The sequence below is a fragment of the Hyla sarda genome, chromosome 5 (assembly GCF_029499605.1).
Source record: "Hyla sarda isolate aHylSar1 chromosome 5, aHylSar1.hap1, whole genome shotgun sequence".
In the NCBI taxonomy this organism is placed as follows: Eukaryota; Metazoa; Chordata; class Amphibia; order Anura; family Hylidae; genus Hyla; species Hyla sarda.
In genome coordinates, this window is record NC_079193.1 from 66,893,526 (window position 1) to 66,910,160 (window position 16,635).

At 43.2% G+C, this 16,635-nt stretch overlaps 1 protein-coding gene across 4 annotated transcripts in view; it reads left to right on the forward strand.

The window, feature by feature from the left end:
• Positions 1-14,749, forward strand: part of PRKAG2 (protein kinase AMP-activated non-catalytic subunit gamma 2) — a 391,725-nt gene extending 376,976 nt beyond the window's left edge. For all 4 annotated transcript variants that reach the window (XM_056519619.1, XM_056519621.1, XM_056519620.1 and 1 more), the window contains 3 exons: positions 955-1,101; positions 9,475-9,568; positions 13,701-14,749. In XM_056519619.1, the coding sequence (XP_056375594.1) occupies positions 955-1,101; positions 9,475-9,568; positions 13,701-13,732 (273 nt within the window). In that variant the 3' untranslated portion in view covers positions 13,733-14,749. The remainder of the gene's footprint in view (positions 1-954; positions 1,102-9,474; positions 9,569-13,700) is intronic.
• The last annotated feature ends 1,886 nt before the right edge of the window (positions 14,750-16,635 follow it).

Here is a 16,635-nt window from a genome sequence, read left to right on the forward strand (position 1 = left end):
ATATTACTAGAAGGTTCCAAAATGGGGGATGGAAATAGACATATCCCAGGAGATCACAGTAGGATTATTCTATGTATGTTCTTCATGTGGCGGTCACAATTCGGGTTTAGTGGCTATTTTATACCATGTATTTGACACTATGTGTAATCTCTGTTCTATATGTAGAATTATATATTCAATAGGACACTTTTTAAAGGGCATAAATCATCCTAGCCACAGACAAGGTGGATCAGCTGGTGTCCTTATTAACGAGAGTGCCTCCAGCTGTTGCAAAACTACAACTCACAGCATGCCCGGACAGCCGCTGGCTGTCCGGGCATGCTGGACGTTGTAGTTTTGCAAAAGCAAGAGGCACCCTGGTTGGGAAACACTGGCCTTACATATGGCTCTATGGCTTAGTGTTAAAGGGGTACTCCGGTGGAAAACAATTTATCTTAAATCAACTGGTGACAGAAAGTTAAACAGATTTGTAAATTACTTCTATTAAAAAATCTTAATCCTTCCAGTACTTATAAGCTTCTGTATACTACAGAAAAAGTTATTTTCTTTCTGAATTTATTTTCTGTCTGTCCACAGTGCTCTCTGCTGACACCTCTGTTCATGTCAGGAACTGTCCAGAGCAGGAGAAGTTTGCTATGGGAATATGCTGGTACTCTGAACAGTTCCTGACTTGGACAGAGGTGTCAGCAGAGAGCACTGTGGACAGACAGAAAATAAATTCAGAAAGAAAATAACTGTACTGGAAGGATTAAGATTTTTTAATAAAATTAATTTACAAATCTGTTTAACTTTCTGGCACCAGTAGATTTAAAATAAATAGTTTTCCACCGGAGTACCCCTTTAAGGGAGGGTCTCCCCAGTGGTACATATATGTGTTGTGTAAAATGGGCTCTGTTCTACTGTCATCTCCTTATAACCGTACTTTTGATTGACAGAGGCATAATTCATTTTCAGAACCTTGCTGCTGAGAAAACCTATAACAATTTAGACATCACCGTGACACAGGCGCTGGAACACCGCTCACAGTATTTCGAAGGTGTAGTAAAGTGCAGTAAGCTAGAAACACTGGAGACTATTGTAGACCGAATAGTCAAAGCAGAGGTAAGGACGATATACTCAATCTCTGTATTCTCATAGGGTAACTACCAATATTATTCATCAGTACAAATTGGCAACCAGTAAGTGGCAATTAAAAGGAAACTCTTCTTAGTTTTGTGATGATTATAGGTTCTGTTTAACCATTTCAGGACTCGGGGTTCTTCAGTTTTTGCACTTTTGTTTTTTCCTCCTCACCTTCTAAAAATCATAACTCTTTCAGACCTATGTGAGGGCTTGTTTTATGGGCTACCAATTTTACTTTGTAGTGACATCAGTCATTCTACCTCAAAATCTATGGCGAAACCAAAAATAAATAAATAAATAATTTGTGGGACAAAATTGAAAAAAAAAAAAAACGCCACTTTGTAATTTTTAGCGGCTTCCGTTTCTACGCAGTGCACTTATCGGTAAGAAAGATATTTATTCTGTAGGTCCATACAGTTACAAGGATACCCAATTTATGTAGGTTTTGTTTAATTTTACTACTTAAACAAATAACTACATGCACCAAAATTAGTAGGTTTAAAATTGACCCCTATAAGTTTTCTATTTTTCAGCATACATGGCTGTATGAGGGCTCATTTTTTGCGCTCTGGTCTTAGTTTTTATCGGTACCTTTTTTGTTTTGATGGGACTTACTGATCGCTGTGTGTGTGTGTGTGTGTGTATATATATATATATATATATATATATATATATATATATATATATATATATATATATATATATATTTATATATAATATATAAAAAAAATACAGGGTATACAAAATGACCCAAGATACCCAATTTTGGAATTTTATTTTTTACGTATACGCCATTGACCGTGCGGTTTAATTAACATTGTATTTTTATAGTACGGACATTTATACCACAAATTTTTATTTTTGTTTACATATTTCAAAAAAATGGGAAAAGACAGGGTGATTCAAACTTTTATTTGGGAAGAGGTTAATTCACATTTATTTTACTTTTTTTTTTTTTTTCACAATTTCTTTGTCCCCACATGGGACTATTACATGAAATCTTCTAATTGCATACACTGTTTAATGCTATGCAATAGCATAGCATTGATCAGTGTTATCTGCGCTCGATTGCTCCAGCCTGCTAAGCCTGGCTGGAGCATCGCAGAGGAGATCGGACGACAAAGAGGCAGGTAAGGGCCCTCCTGTGCTGCTGGGAATTTTTATTTATTTAATTTCATTATACAGCGATCAACTTTGATCACCACGTCTAAGGGGTTAATGCATCATAGTAGGGGAGCGGGCGCAGGGCGTACGGGTATGCCCTGTGTCCTTAAGAGGTTAAAGGGGTATTCTGCCCCTAGACATTTCTATCCAGAGGATAGGGGTTAAGATGTCTGATCGCAGGTATCCTGCTGGCAGATATGGCATAGCATTGTTCAGTGTATGCAATTGCAATCTAATGATTGCATGTTATAGTCCCCTATGGGGATACATATATATATGTAAAAAAAAAAAAAAAAAAAAAAAAAAAACATATGTGGTAACGCCTTGTGCATAAATGTCCGACCTCTAAAAATATAACGTTAATTAAACCACATGGACTATGGCCGGAGCAAATGAGGTTTGCTATGGGGATCTGCTCCTGCTCTTGACAGTTCCTGACATGGACAGAGGTGTCAGCAGAGAGCACTGTGGTCAGACAGAATAGAAACTCACAACTTTCTCTGTAGTATACAGCAGCTGATAAGTACTGGATGGATTAAGATTTTTAAATAGAAGTAATTTACAAATCTGTTTACCTTTCTGGAATCAATTGATTTGGAAAAAAAAATATTTTCCACAGGAGTTCACCAAGAGTATTATACTGCCTGTGGTACTGGCAGCATTAAACTAAACTAATGGCAGGGTCCCTTCAACATTTGTATGATCATATTTGGCCATAACCTCTTCAGGACGAAGGGCGTATGGATACGCCCATGGGAATTCCGGTCCCCGCCGCTAGCCGGTTGGGGACTGGACCAGGATGAATGCTGATATCTATCAGCAGACATCCCATGCATATGCCCAGGGGGGTCCGGAGTCAATTTATACAGAAGATTTTCGGCGGATCCGGGTCATACCGGTGACCCGGAAAATCAGTGGGATCGGGGGTGTCCAAGACACCCCCGGTCCCCCTGAAGGGATAGGAGTTAGGTGGCAGGGGTGCCACCCCTCCTATCCCTGCTATTGGTTGTTAAGAAGCGACAACCAAAAGCAGATTGGAGGGGGGGGGTTAAAGTTCGGGGGAACTGTAGCGTGACCGGCGGCGGTGGAGGTCCCTTACCTGATCGGCTGCGGCGGGCGGCGATAACTTGCAGCTCCCTCGTGGCTCCCTGGTGAAGACTACGGAAGCCGGTGAGTAGTTGCCTAGCAAGATATGGGGGGGGGGGGGCTAAAGTTTGGAGACCACTATACAGTGCTCTCTGAACTGTAGCCCCCCCCCCCAGATGTTACAAAACTACAACTCCCAGCATGCCCAGACAGCCGTTTGGGCATGCTGGGATTTGTAGTTTTGCAAGATTTAGAGGGCTGCAGTTTGGAGATAAATCTATAAACTTTTGTCCTCCAGATCTTACTAAACTACAACGCCCAGCATGCCCACACAGCAGTTTGCTGTCTGGGCATGCTGTGATTTGTAGTTTTGCAACATCTGGAGGGCCACAGTTTGGAGATCACTGTGCAGTGGTCTCTGAACTGTAGTCCTCCAGATGTTGCAAAACTGCAAATTCCAGCATGCCCAAACAGCTGTCTCACTATGCTGGGAGTTGTAGTTGGGTACCTCCAACTGTTGCATAATTACATCTCCTAGCATGCACTTCGGTGATCAGTACATGCTGGGAGTTGTAGTTTTGCAACAGCTGGAGGCACCCTGGTTGGAAAATACTGAGTTAGGTAACAGAACCTAACTGAAGGTTTTCCAACCAGTGTGCCTCCAGCTGTTGCAAAAGTAGTTTTGCAACAGATGGAAAATACAGGGTACATTCACACAGGCAGGCTCACAGTAAGTTTCCTGCGTCAAATTTGAGCTGCAGCGCAAACTCCTGGCGGGAAACTCACTGTAAACCTGCACCAGTGCGATTGTACCCTAAAAACACAACACTACACTAACACATAATAAAGGGCAAAACACTACATATACACCCCTCACACTGTCCCCCCCCCCCCCCCCCATGAAAATAAAAAACATCGTACCGCAGTGTTTCCAAAACGGAGCCTCCAGCTGTTGCAAAACAACAACTCCCAGCATTTCTGGACAGCCACTGACTAACCAGGCATGCTGGGAGTTTATCAACAGCTGGAGGCACCCTGTTTGGGAATCAATGGGGTGTTAAGGCTCACTGTACCCCTTGTTACATTCCTTGAGGGGTGTAGTTTCCAAAATAGTATGCCATGTTTTTTTTATTTTTATTTTTTTTGCTGTTCTGGCACCATAGGGGCTTCCTAAATGGGACATGCCCCCCAAAAACCATTTCAGCTAAATTTGCTTTCCAAAAGCCAAATGTGACTCCTTCTATTCTGAGCATTGTAGTGCACCCGCAGTGCACTTGACGTCCACACATGGGGTATTTCCATACTCAGAAGAGATGGGGTTACAAATTTTGGGGACATTTTCTCCTATTACTCCTTGTAAAATTTGGGGGGGAAAAATGCATTTTAGTGAAGAAAAAAAAAAGAATTTAATTTACGCGTCCAACTTTAACGAAAAGTCGTCAAACACCTGTGGGGTGTTAAGGTTCACTGTACCCCTTGTTACGTTCCCTGAGGGTGTAGTTTCCAAAGTAGTATGCCATGTGGAAGTTTCCTTGATGTTCTGGCACCATAGGGGCTTCCTAAATGTGACATGCCCCCCAAAAACCATTTCAGAAAAACTCACTCTCCAAAATCCCATCCTTCCCTTCTGAGCCCTCTAGTGCACCCACAGAACACTTGACATACACATGAGGTATTTCCTTACTCTAGAGTAATGGGGTTACAAATTTTAGGAAGATTTTTCTCCTTTACCCCTTGTAAAAATCCGAAAAATGGGTCTACAAGAACATGCCAGTGTAAAAAATTAAGATTTTGAATTTTCTCCTTCACTTTGCTGCTATTCTCTGTGAAACACCTAAAGGGTTAACACACTTACTGAATGTCATTTTGAATACTTTGAGGGGTGCAGTTTTTATAATGGGGGGTCATTTGTGGGGTATTTCTAATATGAAGGCCCTGAACTGGGTCCCTGAAAAATTCAGATTTTTAAAATTTTGTGAAAAATTGGGAAAATTGCTGCTATACTTTGAAGCCCTCTGGTGTCTTCCAAAAGTAAAAACATGTCAATTTTATGATTGCCAACATAAAGTAGACATATTGTATATGTGAATCAATGTATAATTTATTTGGGATGTCCATCTGCCTTATAAGCAGAGAGTTTCAAAGTAAAAAAAAAAAAAAAAAAAAAAAAAAAAAAGCAACATTTTCAAATTTTTCATCAAAAGTATCAACGAAATTTTACCAGTAACATAAAGTAAAATATGTCACGAAAAAACATTCTCGGAATCAGAATGAAAGGTAAAAGCATCCCAGAGTTATTAATGCTTAAAGTGACAGTGGTCAGATGTGCAAAAAAGGCCTGCGTCCTTAACCCCTTAAGGACGCAGGACGTAAATGTACGTCCTGGTGAGGTGGTACTTAACGCACCAGGACGTACATTTACGTCCTAAGCATAACCGCGGGCATCGGAGCGATGCCCGTGTCATGCGCGGCTGATCCCGGCTGCTGATCGCAGCCAGGGACCCGCCGGCAATGGCCGACGCCCGCGATCTCGCGGGCGTCCGCCATTAACCCCTCAGGTGCCGGGATCAATACAGATCCCGGCATCTGCGGCAGTTCGCGATTAAAATGAACGATCGGATCGCCCGCAGCGCTGCTGCGGGGATCCGATCATTCATAACGCCGCACGGAGGTCCCCTCACCTTCCTCCGTGCGGCTCCCGGCGTCTCCTGCTCTGGTCTGTGATCGAGCAGACCAGAGCAGGAGATGACCGATAATACTGATCTGTTCTATGTCCTATACATAGAACAGATCAGTATTAGCAATCATGGTATTGCTATGAATAGTCCCCTATGGGGACTATTCAAGTGTAAAAAAAAATGTAAAAGTAAAAAAAAAGTGAAAAATCCCCTCCCCCAATAAAAAAGTAAAACGTCCGTTTTTTCCTATTTTACCCCCAAAAAGCGTAAAAAACATTTTTTATAGACATATTTGGTATCGCCGCGTGCGTAAATGTCCGAACTATTATAATAAAATGTTAATGATCCCGTACGGTGAACGGCGTGAACGAAAAAATTTTTAAAAAGTCCAAAATTCCTACTTTTTTAATACATTTTATTAAAAAAAAAATTATAAAAAATGTATTAAGTTTTTTATATGCAAATGTGGTATCAAAAAAAAGTACAGATCATAGCGCAAAAAATGAGCCCCCATACCGCCGCTTATACGGAAAAATAAAAAAGTTAGAGGTCATCAAAATAAAGGGATTATAAACGTACTAATTTGGTTAAAAAGTTTGTGATTTTTTTTTTAAGCGCAACAATAATATAAAAGTATATAATAATGGGTATCATTTTAATCGTATTGACCCTCAGAATAAAGAACACGTCATTTTTACCAGAAATTGTACGGCGTGAAAACGAAACCTTCCAAAATTAGCAAAATTGCGTTTTTCGTTTTAATTTCCCCACAAAAATAGTGTTTTTTGGTTGCGCCATACATTTTATGATATAATGAGTGATGTCATTACAAAGGACAACTGGTCGCGCAAAAAACAAGCCCTCATACTAGTCTGTGGATGAAAATATAAAAGAGTTATGATTTTTAGAAGGCGAGGAGGAAAAAATGAAAACGTAAAAATTAAATTGTCCTTAAGGCCAAAATGGGCTGAGTCCTTAAGGGGTTAAAGGGGTTATCCAGGAAAAAACTTTTTTTTTTAATATATCAACTGGCTCCAGAAAGTTAAACAGATTTGTAAATTACTTCTATTAAAAAATCTTTCCGGACTTATGAGCTTCTGAAGTTAAGGTTGTTCTTTTCTGTCTAAGTGCTCTCTGATGACGCGTGTCTCGGGAAACGCCCAGTTTAGAAGCATATCCCCATAGCAAACCTCTTCTAAACTGGGCGTTTCCCAAGACAGGTGTCATCAGAGAGGATTTAGACAGAAAAGAACAGAAGCTCATAAGTACGGAAAGGATTAAGATTTTTTAATAGAAGTAATATACAAATCTGTCTAACTTTCTGGAGCCAGTTGATTATATATATATATATAAGGTTTTTTTCCTGGAATACCCCTTTAAGGTGAAAATGAGCTGCGTCCTTAAGGGGTTAAAGGGGTACTCCGGAGGGAAAACAGTTTTTTGTTTTTATTTTTGTTTTTAAATCAACTGCTGCCACAAAGTTAAACAGATTTGTAAATGACTTCTATTTAAAAAAATCTTAATCCGTACAGTTACTTATTAGCAGCTGTATACTACAGGAAATTCTTTTCTTTTTTTATTTCTTTTTTTGTCCGTCCACAGTGCTCTCTTCGGACACCTCTGTCCGTGTCAGGAATTATCCAGAGCAGGAACAAATCCCCATAGCAAACATTTGCTGCTCTGGGCAGTTCTTAAAATGGACAGAGGTGTCAGCAGAGAGCACTGTGGACAGACAAAAAAGAAATCCAGAAAGATAATAATTTCCTCTGTAGTATTCAGCTGCTAACAAGTACTGGAAGGATTAAAATGTTTTAATAAAAGTAATTTACTAATCATTTTTTTTTTTTAAATGATATTTTCAAGATCGTGCTTCAATTAAACAGATATTTTATTAGATGTGTAAGATTTTAATTGCGTATATTCCTCACACAGGGTCCTTGTGGGAGGAAAAATAAATGGCAAATATGAAATATAAAATATACAGTGATAAATAAAAATAAAAAATTTACCGTATAAAACATACAGTGAATTACTGAATTCAGTTACTGGACGTCCCGGATACTAAACAGTCTCTGGTGAAATAACGTTGGTTGAATGTCCATAAAAGTTAATGCAGTAGTGATTACATAATGCCCGTTCCTGGTGATGGGATCGTGCTGTGATGTTTAAGTCCATGCAATGCCCCCGCTGGTTAATAAGCACTGTCAGGAGCTGAATGTGGCTGGTCCAGACTGTGCTGGACCCCATGTTTTGCCACACAGTAACACTCCTCGTGGTGGCGGCGACTGACGTCAGCCAGGGAGGTGAGATCTCAGAAGATGGATTGCAGGATCTCTGTTGGCAGCAGAGAGACAGGACGGCACGGAGGATCTCACAGCAAGCGGGATCTCCAGGGGGATGAATTACAGGAGGTAGATGAGAATAGCAAATTGTATAAATTCGGGACTTGCAGCAGCTAGTACACACTGTCGGCTTACAGTGAGTTCTATGTGGTCATAGGCTAGAACGCGTTTTCGGGGTACTTGGGCAAATAAACCCCTTCCTCAGTAGCTGGGTACTGGCTAACCAGCGGGAGCATTGCATGGACTTAAACATCACAGCACGATCCCATCACCAGGAACGGGGTATTATTTAATCACTACTGCAATAACTTTTATGGACATTCAACCAACATTATTTCACCAAAGACTGTTTAGTATCCGGACGTCCAGTAACTGAATTCAGTAATTCACTGTATGTTTTATGCCGTCAATTTTTATATTGATTTTATCACTGTATATTTTATATGTTTGCCATTAATTTTTTTTTTAAACAAAACTACTATCCTTGAGGTTTGGGCTATTTTTGCACAACATATTTAGATAATTTCATCACTTTGGGTATAAGTGATTGCCCAGATACCTCGGTCAGTAGTAAATTGTGAGCTGCACCAACCCCTTTTTTTTTAAATTTACAAATCTGTTTAATTCTTTGGCACCAGTCGATTTAAAAAAAATACAATAAAAATGTTTTCCACCGGAGTAACCCTTTAAGCATTGATTCTGATGCTCTTCTCTCTATACTGTCCTATGAACAGAAAATTTGTTGCAGGTTTACCAACAATGTGTTAGATGATGATTTTTTTCCAATATTAATTTTTTTTTCCTCATTAAAGGGACTATCCCTTCAGTCCATTTGTCCTCATGGAGCATACTTACTGCATAGAGGGAGGAGGGTCCTTGACTTGGGACCTTCCTCTGTTAACCTAAGGAAAAAGCACCCAGTTCGGCTGTATATTACTGTACTTCTCAATCAGTGGCCTGTAATGCGTTTGTCTTGTTGTCTCTACTGCAGGAGAAATGTGCAGCCGCCCACAGCCATTGCTGTTCTTAAAATTGCATGTGTACATGTGATATCTTGTTGTAATGTTCCATTTGTTTCTTAGGTACATAGGCTGGTAGTTGTGAATGAAGCACATAGCATTGTTGGAATTATATCTCTCTCAGACATTCTACAAGCACTGGTGTTGTCTCCTGCAGGTGGGTAAAATATTTAGGCTTTTATTTCAAAATCAATGTTGCAGACCGGTACTGTCTCCACTATCGCTGATCACATACTAAAATATTTATAGCCGATTCAGTCAGTAGGTGCGACCTCAAAAATACAAATGTAGTTGTCACCAACATAGTCTGTTTCTGTGGAGTGCTATGCTGTTGGCATATTGTGCCTTGCTCATTGAACTTTGGGCCAGTGGCTCTTGAAAGCAGCGATGTCTACAGTAATCTGTCAAAGAATAAAAGCAAAATCCAGCTGACCAGTTAAGAGTCCACTGCTAAGGGTGCGTTCACACTATGTAATTCCCGCGGGATTCCGTGATCGGAATTATGTGCAGTGAACATTACCATCAGTGTGAATGGTTCTTCTGTGAGACCCGTTCACACTGAGGAGTGCTGAAATTGTTCCGTTCAAAGAAAGAACATGTTCATTCTTTGAGCGGAATTCCGCGAGCACTGCATAGCCATCAATGGTGATGGCGCAGTGCCGCATGGTCCTACCGCCGCTGTCTGCTGCCAGGCTGAATCTCCACTTGCTGAATTCCGCAAGCGGAGATTCCGCTAATTATCTGTAGTAGAGGTGCACCGAAATGGAAATTTCAGAACCGAAACGAAACCGAAATTAAAAAAAAATGTCCGGCCGAAACAGATACCGAAAATGACTTCTCCCTGTCTTCTGGTAAAATGCAGCGCTCCGCTCATTAGATTAGATTCCCCCACATTAGATTGCCAGCTCCCCCACATTAGATTGCCAGCTCCCCCACATTAGGTCGGGAGTTCCCCCGCAATAGTAGGCAGCTCCCCCGCAATAGTAGGCAGCTCCCCCGCAATAGTAGGCAGCTCCCCCACAACAGTAGGCAGGTTCCCAAATTAGGTCAGCATTTCCCCCACAATAGTAGGCAGGTTCCCCACAATAGTAGGCAGCTCCCCTCAACAATAGTAGGCAGTTCCCACACAATATTAGGCAGCTCCCTCCCACATTAGGTCAGCAGTTCCCCCACAATAGTAGGCAGGTTCCCCACAATAGTAGGCAGTTCCCCCACAATATTAGGCAGCTCCCCCCACATTTGTAGGCAGCTCCCCCCACAATATTAGGCAGCCCCCCCCCCCACAATATTAAGGAGCTCCCCCCCCCCACAATATTAGGCAGCTCCCCCCCAACAATATTAGGCAGCTCCCCCCCAACAATATTAGGCAGCTCCCCCCACAATATTAGGCAGCTCCCCCCCCCCCCACAATATTAGGCAGCTCCCCCCCCCACAATATTAGGCAGCTCCCCCCCCCCCCACACGCAATATTAGGCAGCTCCCCCCAACAATATCAGGCAGTTCCCCCCAACAAGATTAGGCAGCTCCCCCCCCCCCCCCCCAATATTAGGCAGCTCCCCCCCCCCCCCCCCAATATTAGGCAGCTCCCCCCCCCCCCCCCCAATATTAGGCAGCTCCCCCCCACAATAGTAGGCAGCTCCCCCCACCCCACAGACATACAGCTTACAGCCATATACAGTGTATGGCTGGAGGCTGTATGTCTGTACTGCTGCCCCCACAGTGTTCCGGTCACCACTCCTCCGGCCCGGGGTCACATCTACTGCTATGGCCTATGGACCATAGCAGTAGGTGCCGGGACCGGAGGAGCGGTGACCGGAACACTGAACAAGATGACGCGGTCACTTACCAGGCCCCGGCCGGCGTGCGTTCTCCCGCGACGATCCTGCAGTCCTCCTGCGTCTCTATGGTTGTATGCACGGGACGTCAGTGACGTCCCGTGCGTACGACCATAGAGGCGGAGAAGCGAAGGACCGAAGGAGGATCGCGGGAGGACGCCGGGGAATGGTGAGTGACCGCCGGACATCCTTATGTCCCGAAAAGATTTTTCGGGACACAGGGATGTCCGGGATAGGATTAGGAATACTTCTTTTTATGTGCCCGGGCCGGCTCCTGTGTGTGGCTGCAGGTGGGGGGGCGGCCAGAGCATATAAAACCTAATACTGTATACTAAAAACCAGGGGGCCTCCAGCTGTTGTGAAACTATAACTCCCAGCATGCCCGGACAGACTTTGCCAGTCCGGGCATGCTGGGAGTTGTAGTTTCACAACAGCTGGAGGCCCCCTGGTTTTTAGTACACAGTATTAGTTTTTATATGCTCTGGCCGGCCCCCGCCTGCAGCCACACACGGGAGCCGGCCCGGGCACATAAAAAGAAGTATTCCTAATCCTATCCCGGAGAGCGCAATGCCCCCCCCCCCCCCCCCCGATGTTGCGGCCGGCCCCCCCTGCACCGCCCACGAGTGCCTCTGCCACTGGCAGTGTTTGTATATTGTGCTGTGGGCGGGCAGGGGAGGTGGGTCATTATCTGCACTTTTTTAGTTGTTTCGGCATTTTGCCGAAATAGCTATTTTCGGCCGATATGTATCGGCCGCCGATATATTGGTGCATCCCTAATCTGTAGTGTGAACGCACCCTAAACTGTGCACGGTTCCCATGCCATTGATCATGGATGCCTGTACAATCCTTCAAACAAATAAATGGATCCAGCTTATGCCGGCTATAGCAGCAGCCAGCCCTATGAGATCAAGACCCACAGCAGTAACAGCTCACAACTGGATTCAGTTGTCAAGTAGGACTGAGGATCTGTTAGGTAAATGTGCAGTAAAGTGAGCGGTAACGCATGTAGTATTGTACGCATAGCTGCTTACATTAGAAGTGCGGTGGGCCAGTGACACACTCTCAGCATCGAGAGCAACAGTCCACTCTGGTAGCTTTACTGCCAAAAACAGGGTGGGTACAGTATGTGTTTAATTTTAGACCTAAGAATAAACACTTATACAGTTTTATAGTGGATATGTTTGAAGTGGTTTTCTTGGACTTCGATATTGATGACCTATTTTTATGTATGGACTCTAAGTTCCACCACTGATTACAAGCTGATTTAAGTACGTACTTTAGCAGCTTTGTCCATGTATGGGTCAGTGGGTTATATAATAGTCCTACATTAGCCCTAAGTCGTTGATGAATTATAAAGTATTCTGGATTCTAGAAAGGTATGTAAAATCTACTAGTAATGTGTAGTAACTTGACCCTAATGGGTGAACTTAGTGTACCTGTCGTTATCATAAACTTTTTATATAATGTATATAATTCCATTATATGTATATTTGTAATATACATTGGTTAAAAAATGTGTATATTTTTGTCACTGCAGCTGTTGCCTGTGTATCTCTGTGAGAAGTCCAAATACAGGACTCTGTGCACTGAGGACAAGCAGGGCTCTGTGCACTGAGGACAAGCAGGGCTCTGTGCACTGAGGACAAGCAGGGCTCTGTGCACTGAGGACAAGCGGGGCTCTGTGCACTGAGGACAAGCGGGGCTCTGTGCACTGAGGACAAGCGGGGCTCTGTGCACTGAGGACAAGCGGGGCTCTGTGCACTGAGGACAAGCGGGGCTCTGTGCACTGAGGACAAGCGGGGCTCTGTGCACTGAGGACAAGCGGGGCTCTGTGCACTGAGGACAAGCGGGGCTCTGTGCACTGAGGACAAGCGGGGCTCTGTGCACTGAGGACAAGCGGGGCTCTGTGCACTGAGGACAAGCGGGGCTCTGTGCACTGAGGACAAGCGGGGCTCTGTGCACTGAGGACAAGCGGGGCTCTGTGCACTGAGGCTCTGTACACACAGAGCAGGATGATTGACAAGCCAGGAGCCTGTACAGAGGCCTGTTTGTTCTCATTTCCTGTATTTGGTCTCCCCATAGAGACACACATGCAATAAATGCACTTTAACATAAATGGGACCGTCCCACCTCACAAGCTGCACTAGATTAGTAAACCGAGGAGGAGGAGACCCATCATGGGAGACTTTTACCTACTCTCTCCCGGTTATTCGGGGGGGGGGGGGTTGAACAAGCACACTTACTGCAAATTGCTGGCGTTCAATGGTATGAACCCTCATAAAGCCCATTCAGAGTGGATATATATTCCCACCCCATTGTTTAATTTCACATTTTGGGAAATCCATCCTTATTATACAGTTCTCTGATTTATTATTACAGTTTCTGGATTCCTAGATGCTGGGTTGAAGAGACGCAAACAAAAACAAAAAAATGTATTTCCTTAATCTCTTGCAGGTGCCAAAAGGAAGGAAAGCGAGGAGGACTGATCCACCTGAATCTATTATCACATTGTTTTCGAGAAAAAAAAGACTTGAATGATGTTTTTGTGTCAAACTTTTGCCTCAGCAACACTGACTGCAACAGATGGCAGAAGAGTGGAGAATGGATGTGTAAAACAGTGAAGAGTTACGGCACAGTGCAATGGCTTCCTTTATAGCTATTTCATAATGCTGCATTAGCAGGAAGATATCCAGTGACGATCCAGCAGATTCATCGATACAGGAGATTCATCGGTTGTTATCTGGTTATTTTTTTTTTTTTTTCTACTCTTTAGGTTGACATATCAAAATAGACACTTCTTCCTGCTTTTGAAATCTTGCCCTTTTGGGTTTTTCAAGAGTTTGATGTTAAGGCATGGTCCTAGGCTAGTGTGTGGTGTATGTATAATAATGCAGGAACTTCCCCTGAATGCGATGGACATGTTGCAAAGTTTGACATCCTAATGAATGTGCGTAAGAGTTGAGAAAAAGTGGAACAAGGCGCCAAATACCATCCTAGCACCAAAAGCATTTGCTGTCCCTTCCCCATCACATAGCTATTTAACTAGACCTAGCATAAGTATCTTGGTTTACATGTATCTAACCTTTAAGAGATACATGTTTAGACCCCAAGAACCATATGGTAGAGAAGGAGCAAGGCTCCCAACTGCCTATAGGACTATAAGGAATGTTTCCTACTTATGTCTGGGCTGCAGCAGTATACATCTAGGTTCCCTAGCTGTGTTTTTGGTTTTCCCTGCTCTTCTGGAGGCAAAGATTCTTATACTGTAATCTGCATCTGACACATGGCTGAACCTCTCAATCCCATCATCGCTGTGTGTAGATACAATAATGCATCCATCCCGCAGTGAGGAACTTTCTACCAGTTTAATGTCCCCCAGATGTACGAGACACTGAACAAAAAAAAATGTTTATTTATTTTTTACATTCAATTTAAAAAGAATTGCACCAAACGGGTGAATACGAAATGATTTCACCATATCAATAAACCATTGATTGTTTAAAGACGTGCACATTATTTTATCCTTGTCGTGGCTCGTGGAAAAGAGTCTTGGAAAGAATACGAAAACTGGTATTCTGTACTGTAATGTAAATAAAGTAGCTCTCGAGGGATAAAAAAGTGCCAGAGAAATTGATCTATCTATAAATATATAAATATATTTTTTGTGTAAACTGTAAAATCATGTTTGTAAGTTTTAGATTTTTTTTCTAAATGACTTTTTGCGTATGTTTTCCGATGGGTTGGCAAAGAGTGTGTACATTTTATTTTACAGTTAGGGAGGAAAAAGGTTAATACCATTCAGCTTGCAAATAATTTTAATGTGAAGATATATGGAGGGTGCACATACTTTACACAAGGCAATAAAAAAAAAAGCATTGCTTATTGTATTCTCTACTTGCATTATCTTTGCAACTACTGCTTCCTAAAAAAGCTCATGGTCCTTGTTTTTATGGTTTGGTTTTATTTTATTAAATGTAATCACAGTGACGTTAATGGAGATGTTGGGAAAATGTCTCAAAGGGTTACTCCGCTCCCCAGTGTCCAGAACTCAATGTTCTGAACGCTGGGTGCGGGCTTCCGTGTTCACACCGCGGGGCGTGACATCACAAGGGGGCAGGCGTGAACACGGAAGCCCGCACCCAGCGTTCAGAACACTGAGTTCCGGATGCTGGGGAGCGGAGTAACCCTTTTAAGTAATGTGAGCTATAAAAGTAAAAAAGACAAATAGAAGGTAAGAAGCCTGTAAGGACTATGGGAATGTAGGTGCAAGCATAAAAATGGCCACTTACCAGAAAGTGTTGCACTAAGGGTACAACACCTCCTCGAGTGTATAACAGGAAGTGATGGTCAGCAGCATTGTGGTCCCACTGGTGTCTACAGCTGAACTGGTCACCAGGAACCTGAACAGGGTGTGATGAACACGCAGCAAAAACAGGAACCTGACTCGGCTACTCTTCCCCCCCCCCCCCCCCCCAAATAATATGTGGACCATAAAGGACAACTTCAGCCATAACAACTCATCCACAATCCACAGTGTTTGATTGCTGGGAGGCCCCGCAATCTCCCAAACCTGGCATTGCCGCTCTGTGAGAGCGGCTAATGTGCATGGCGTCGACCTCACTGAGGTCTATGGTATGCCCCCTCCCCATACAGAGCCGGGGTCCCGTGCAGGAGATCACCGGGGGTCCTAGTGGTCGGACCCCCGTGATCAGACATTTATCCTGTGGGTAGGGGATAAGTATATTTAGGCTGCAGATGTCCTTTAATGGAGCAGTAAACCTGGTGAGGAGGACAGGCATTATGGGCAAGATTTGAAGATGGCAAGGACAAAACGTGGTAGACCTAGGTATAAGCAAAACACTCACTGACAAAAGTATTGCACCAATAAAGGTTGGGCATGGATACATACAGTTTCTGTATGGCACTCTACAGGATATTTGCCTTACAGATGTTGCAACTAGGCCTATGGATTCTGTAGGTTGTTGGAGTCCCTGCTGGTCCCATAAATGCTCAAGTGATGATAAACGGCAACTGGGCAGTGTTGGAATCTGCCAGAGACATTCCTGGGAGACCATTGCTGTGAGTGGGCGAGCATTATTCTGCTGAAGAATGCAACTTGGAAGCCCTGAGAGGCCATACATGTGGCCACAGGGCATCCTGCACATATCACTGAGCTGTTGGTATCCTTTGTATCACTACTAGGGGTGACCGACTGTTTTATGATTGCTTTCCCGATCATCACACCACCAGGTGGGGCAGTGTGTTGTGCCAGAGCAAAGGCAGGATAGAAGTGTTCACCATGAGCCAAAATTCGTAATGGGTGCCATGATACTAAATTTCCTTCTGCTTAGCACCTGAAAAAGGTCTGGACAGAGACACTGTGTAATAA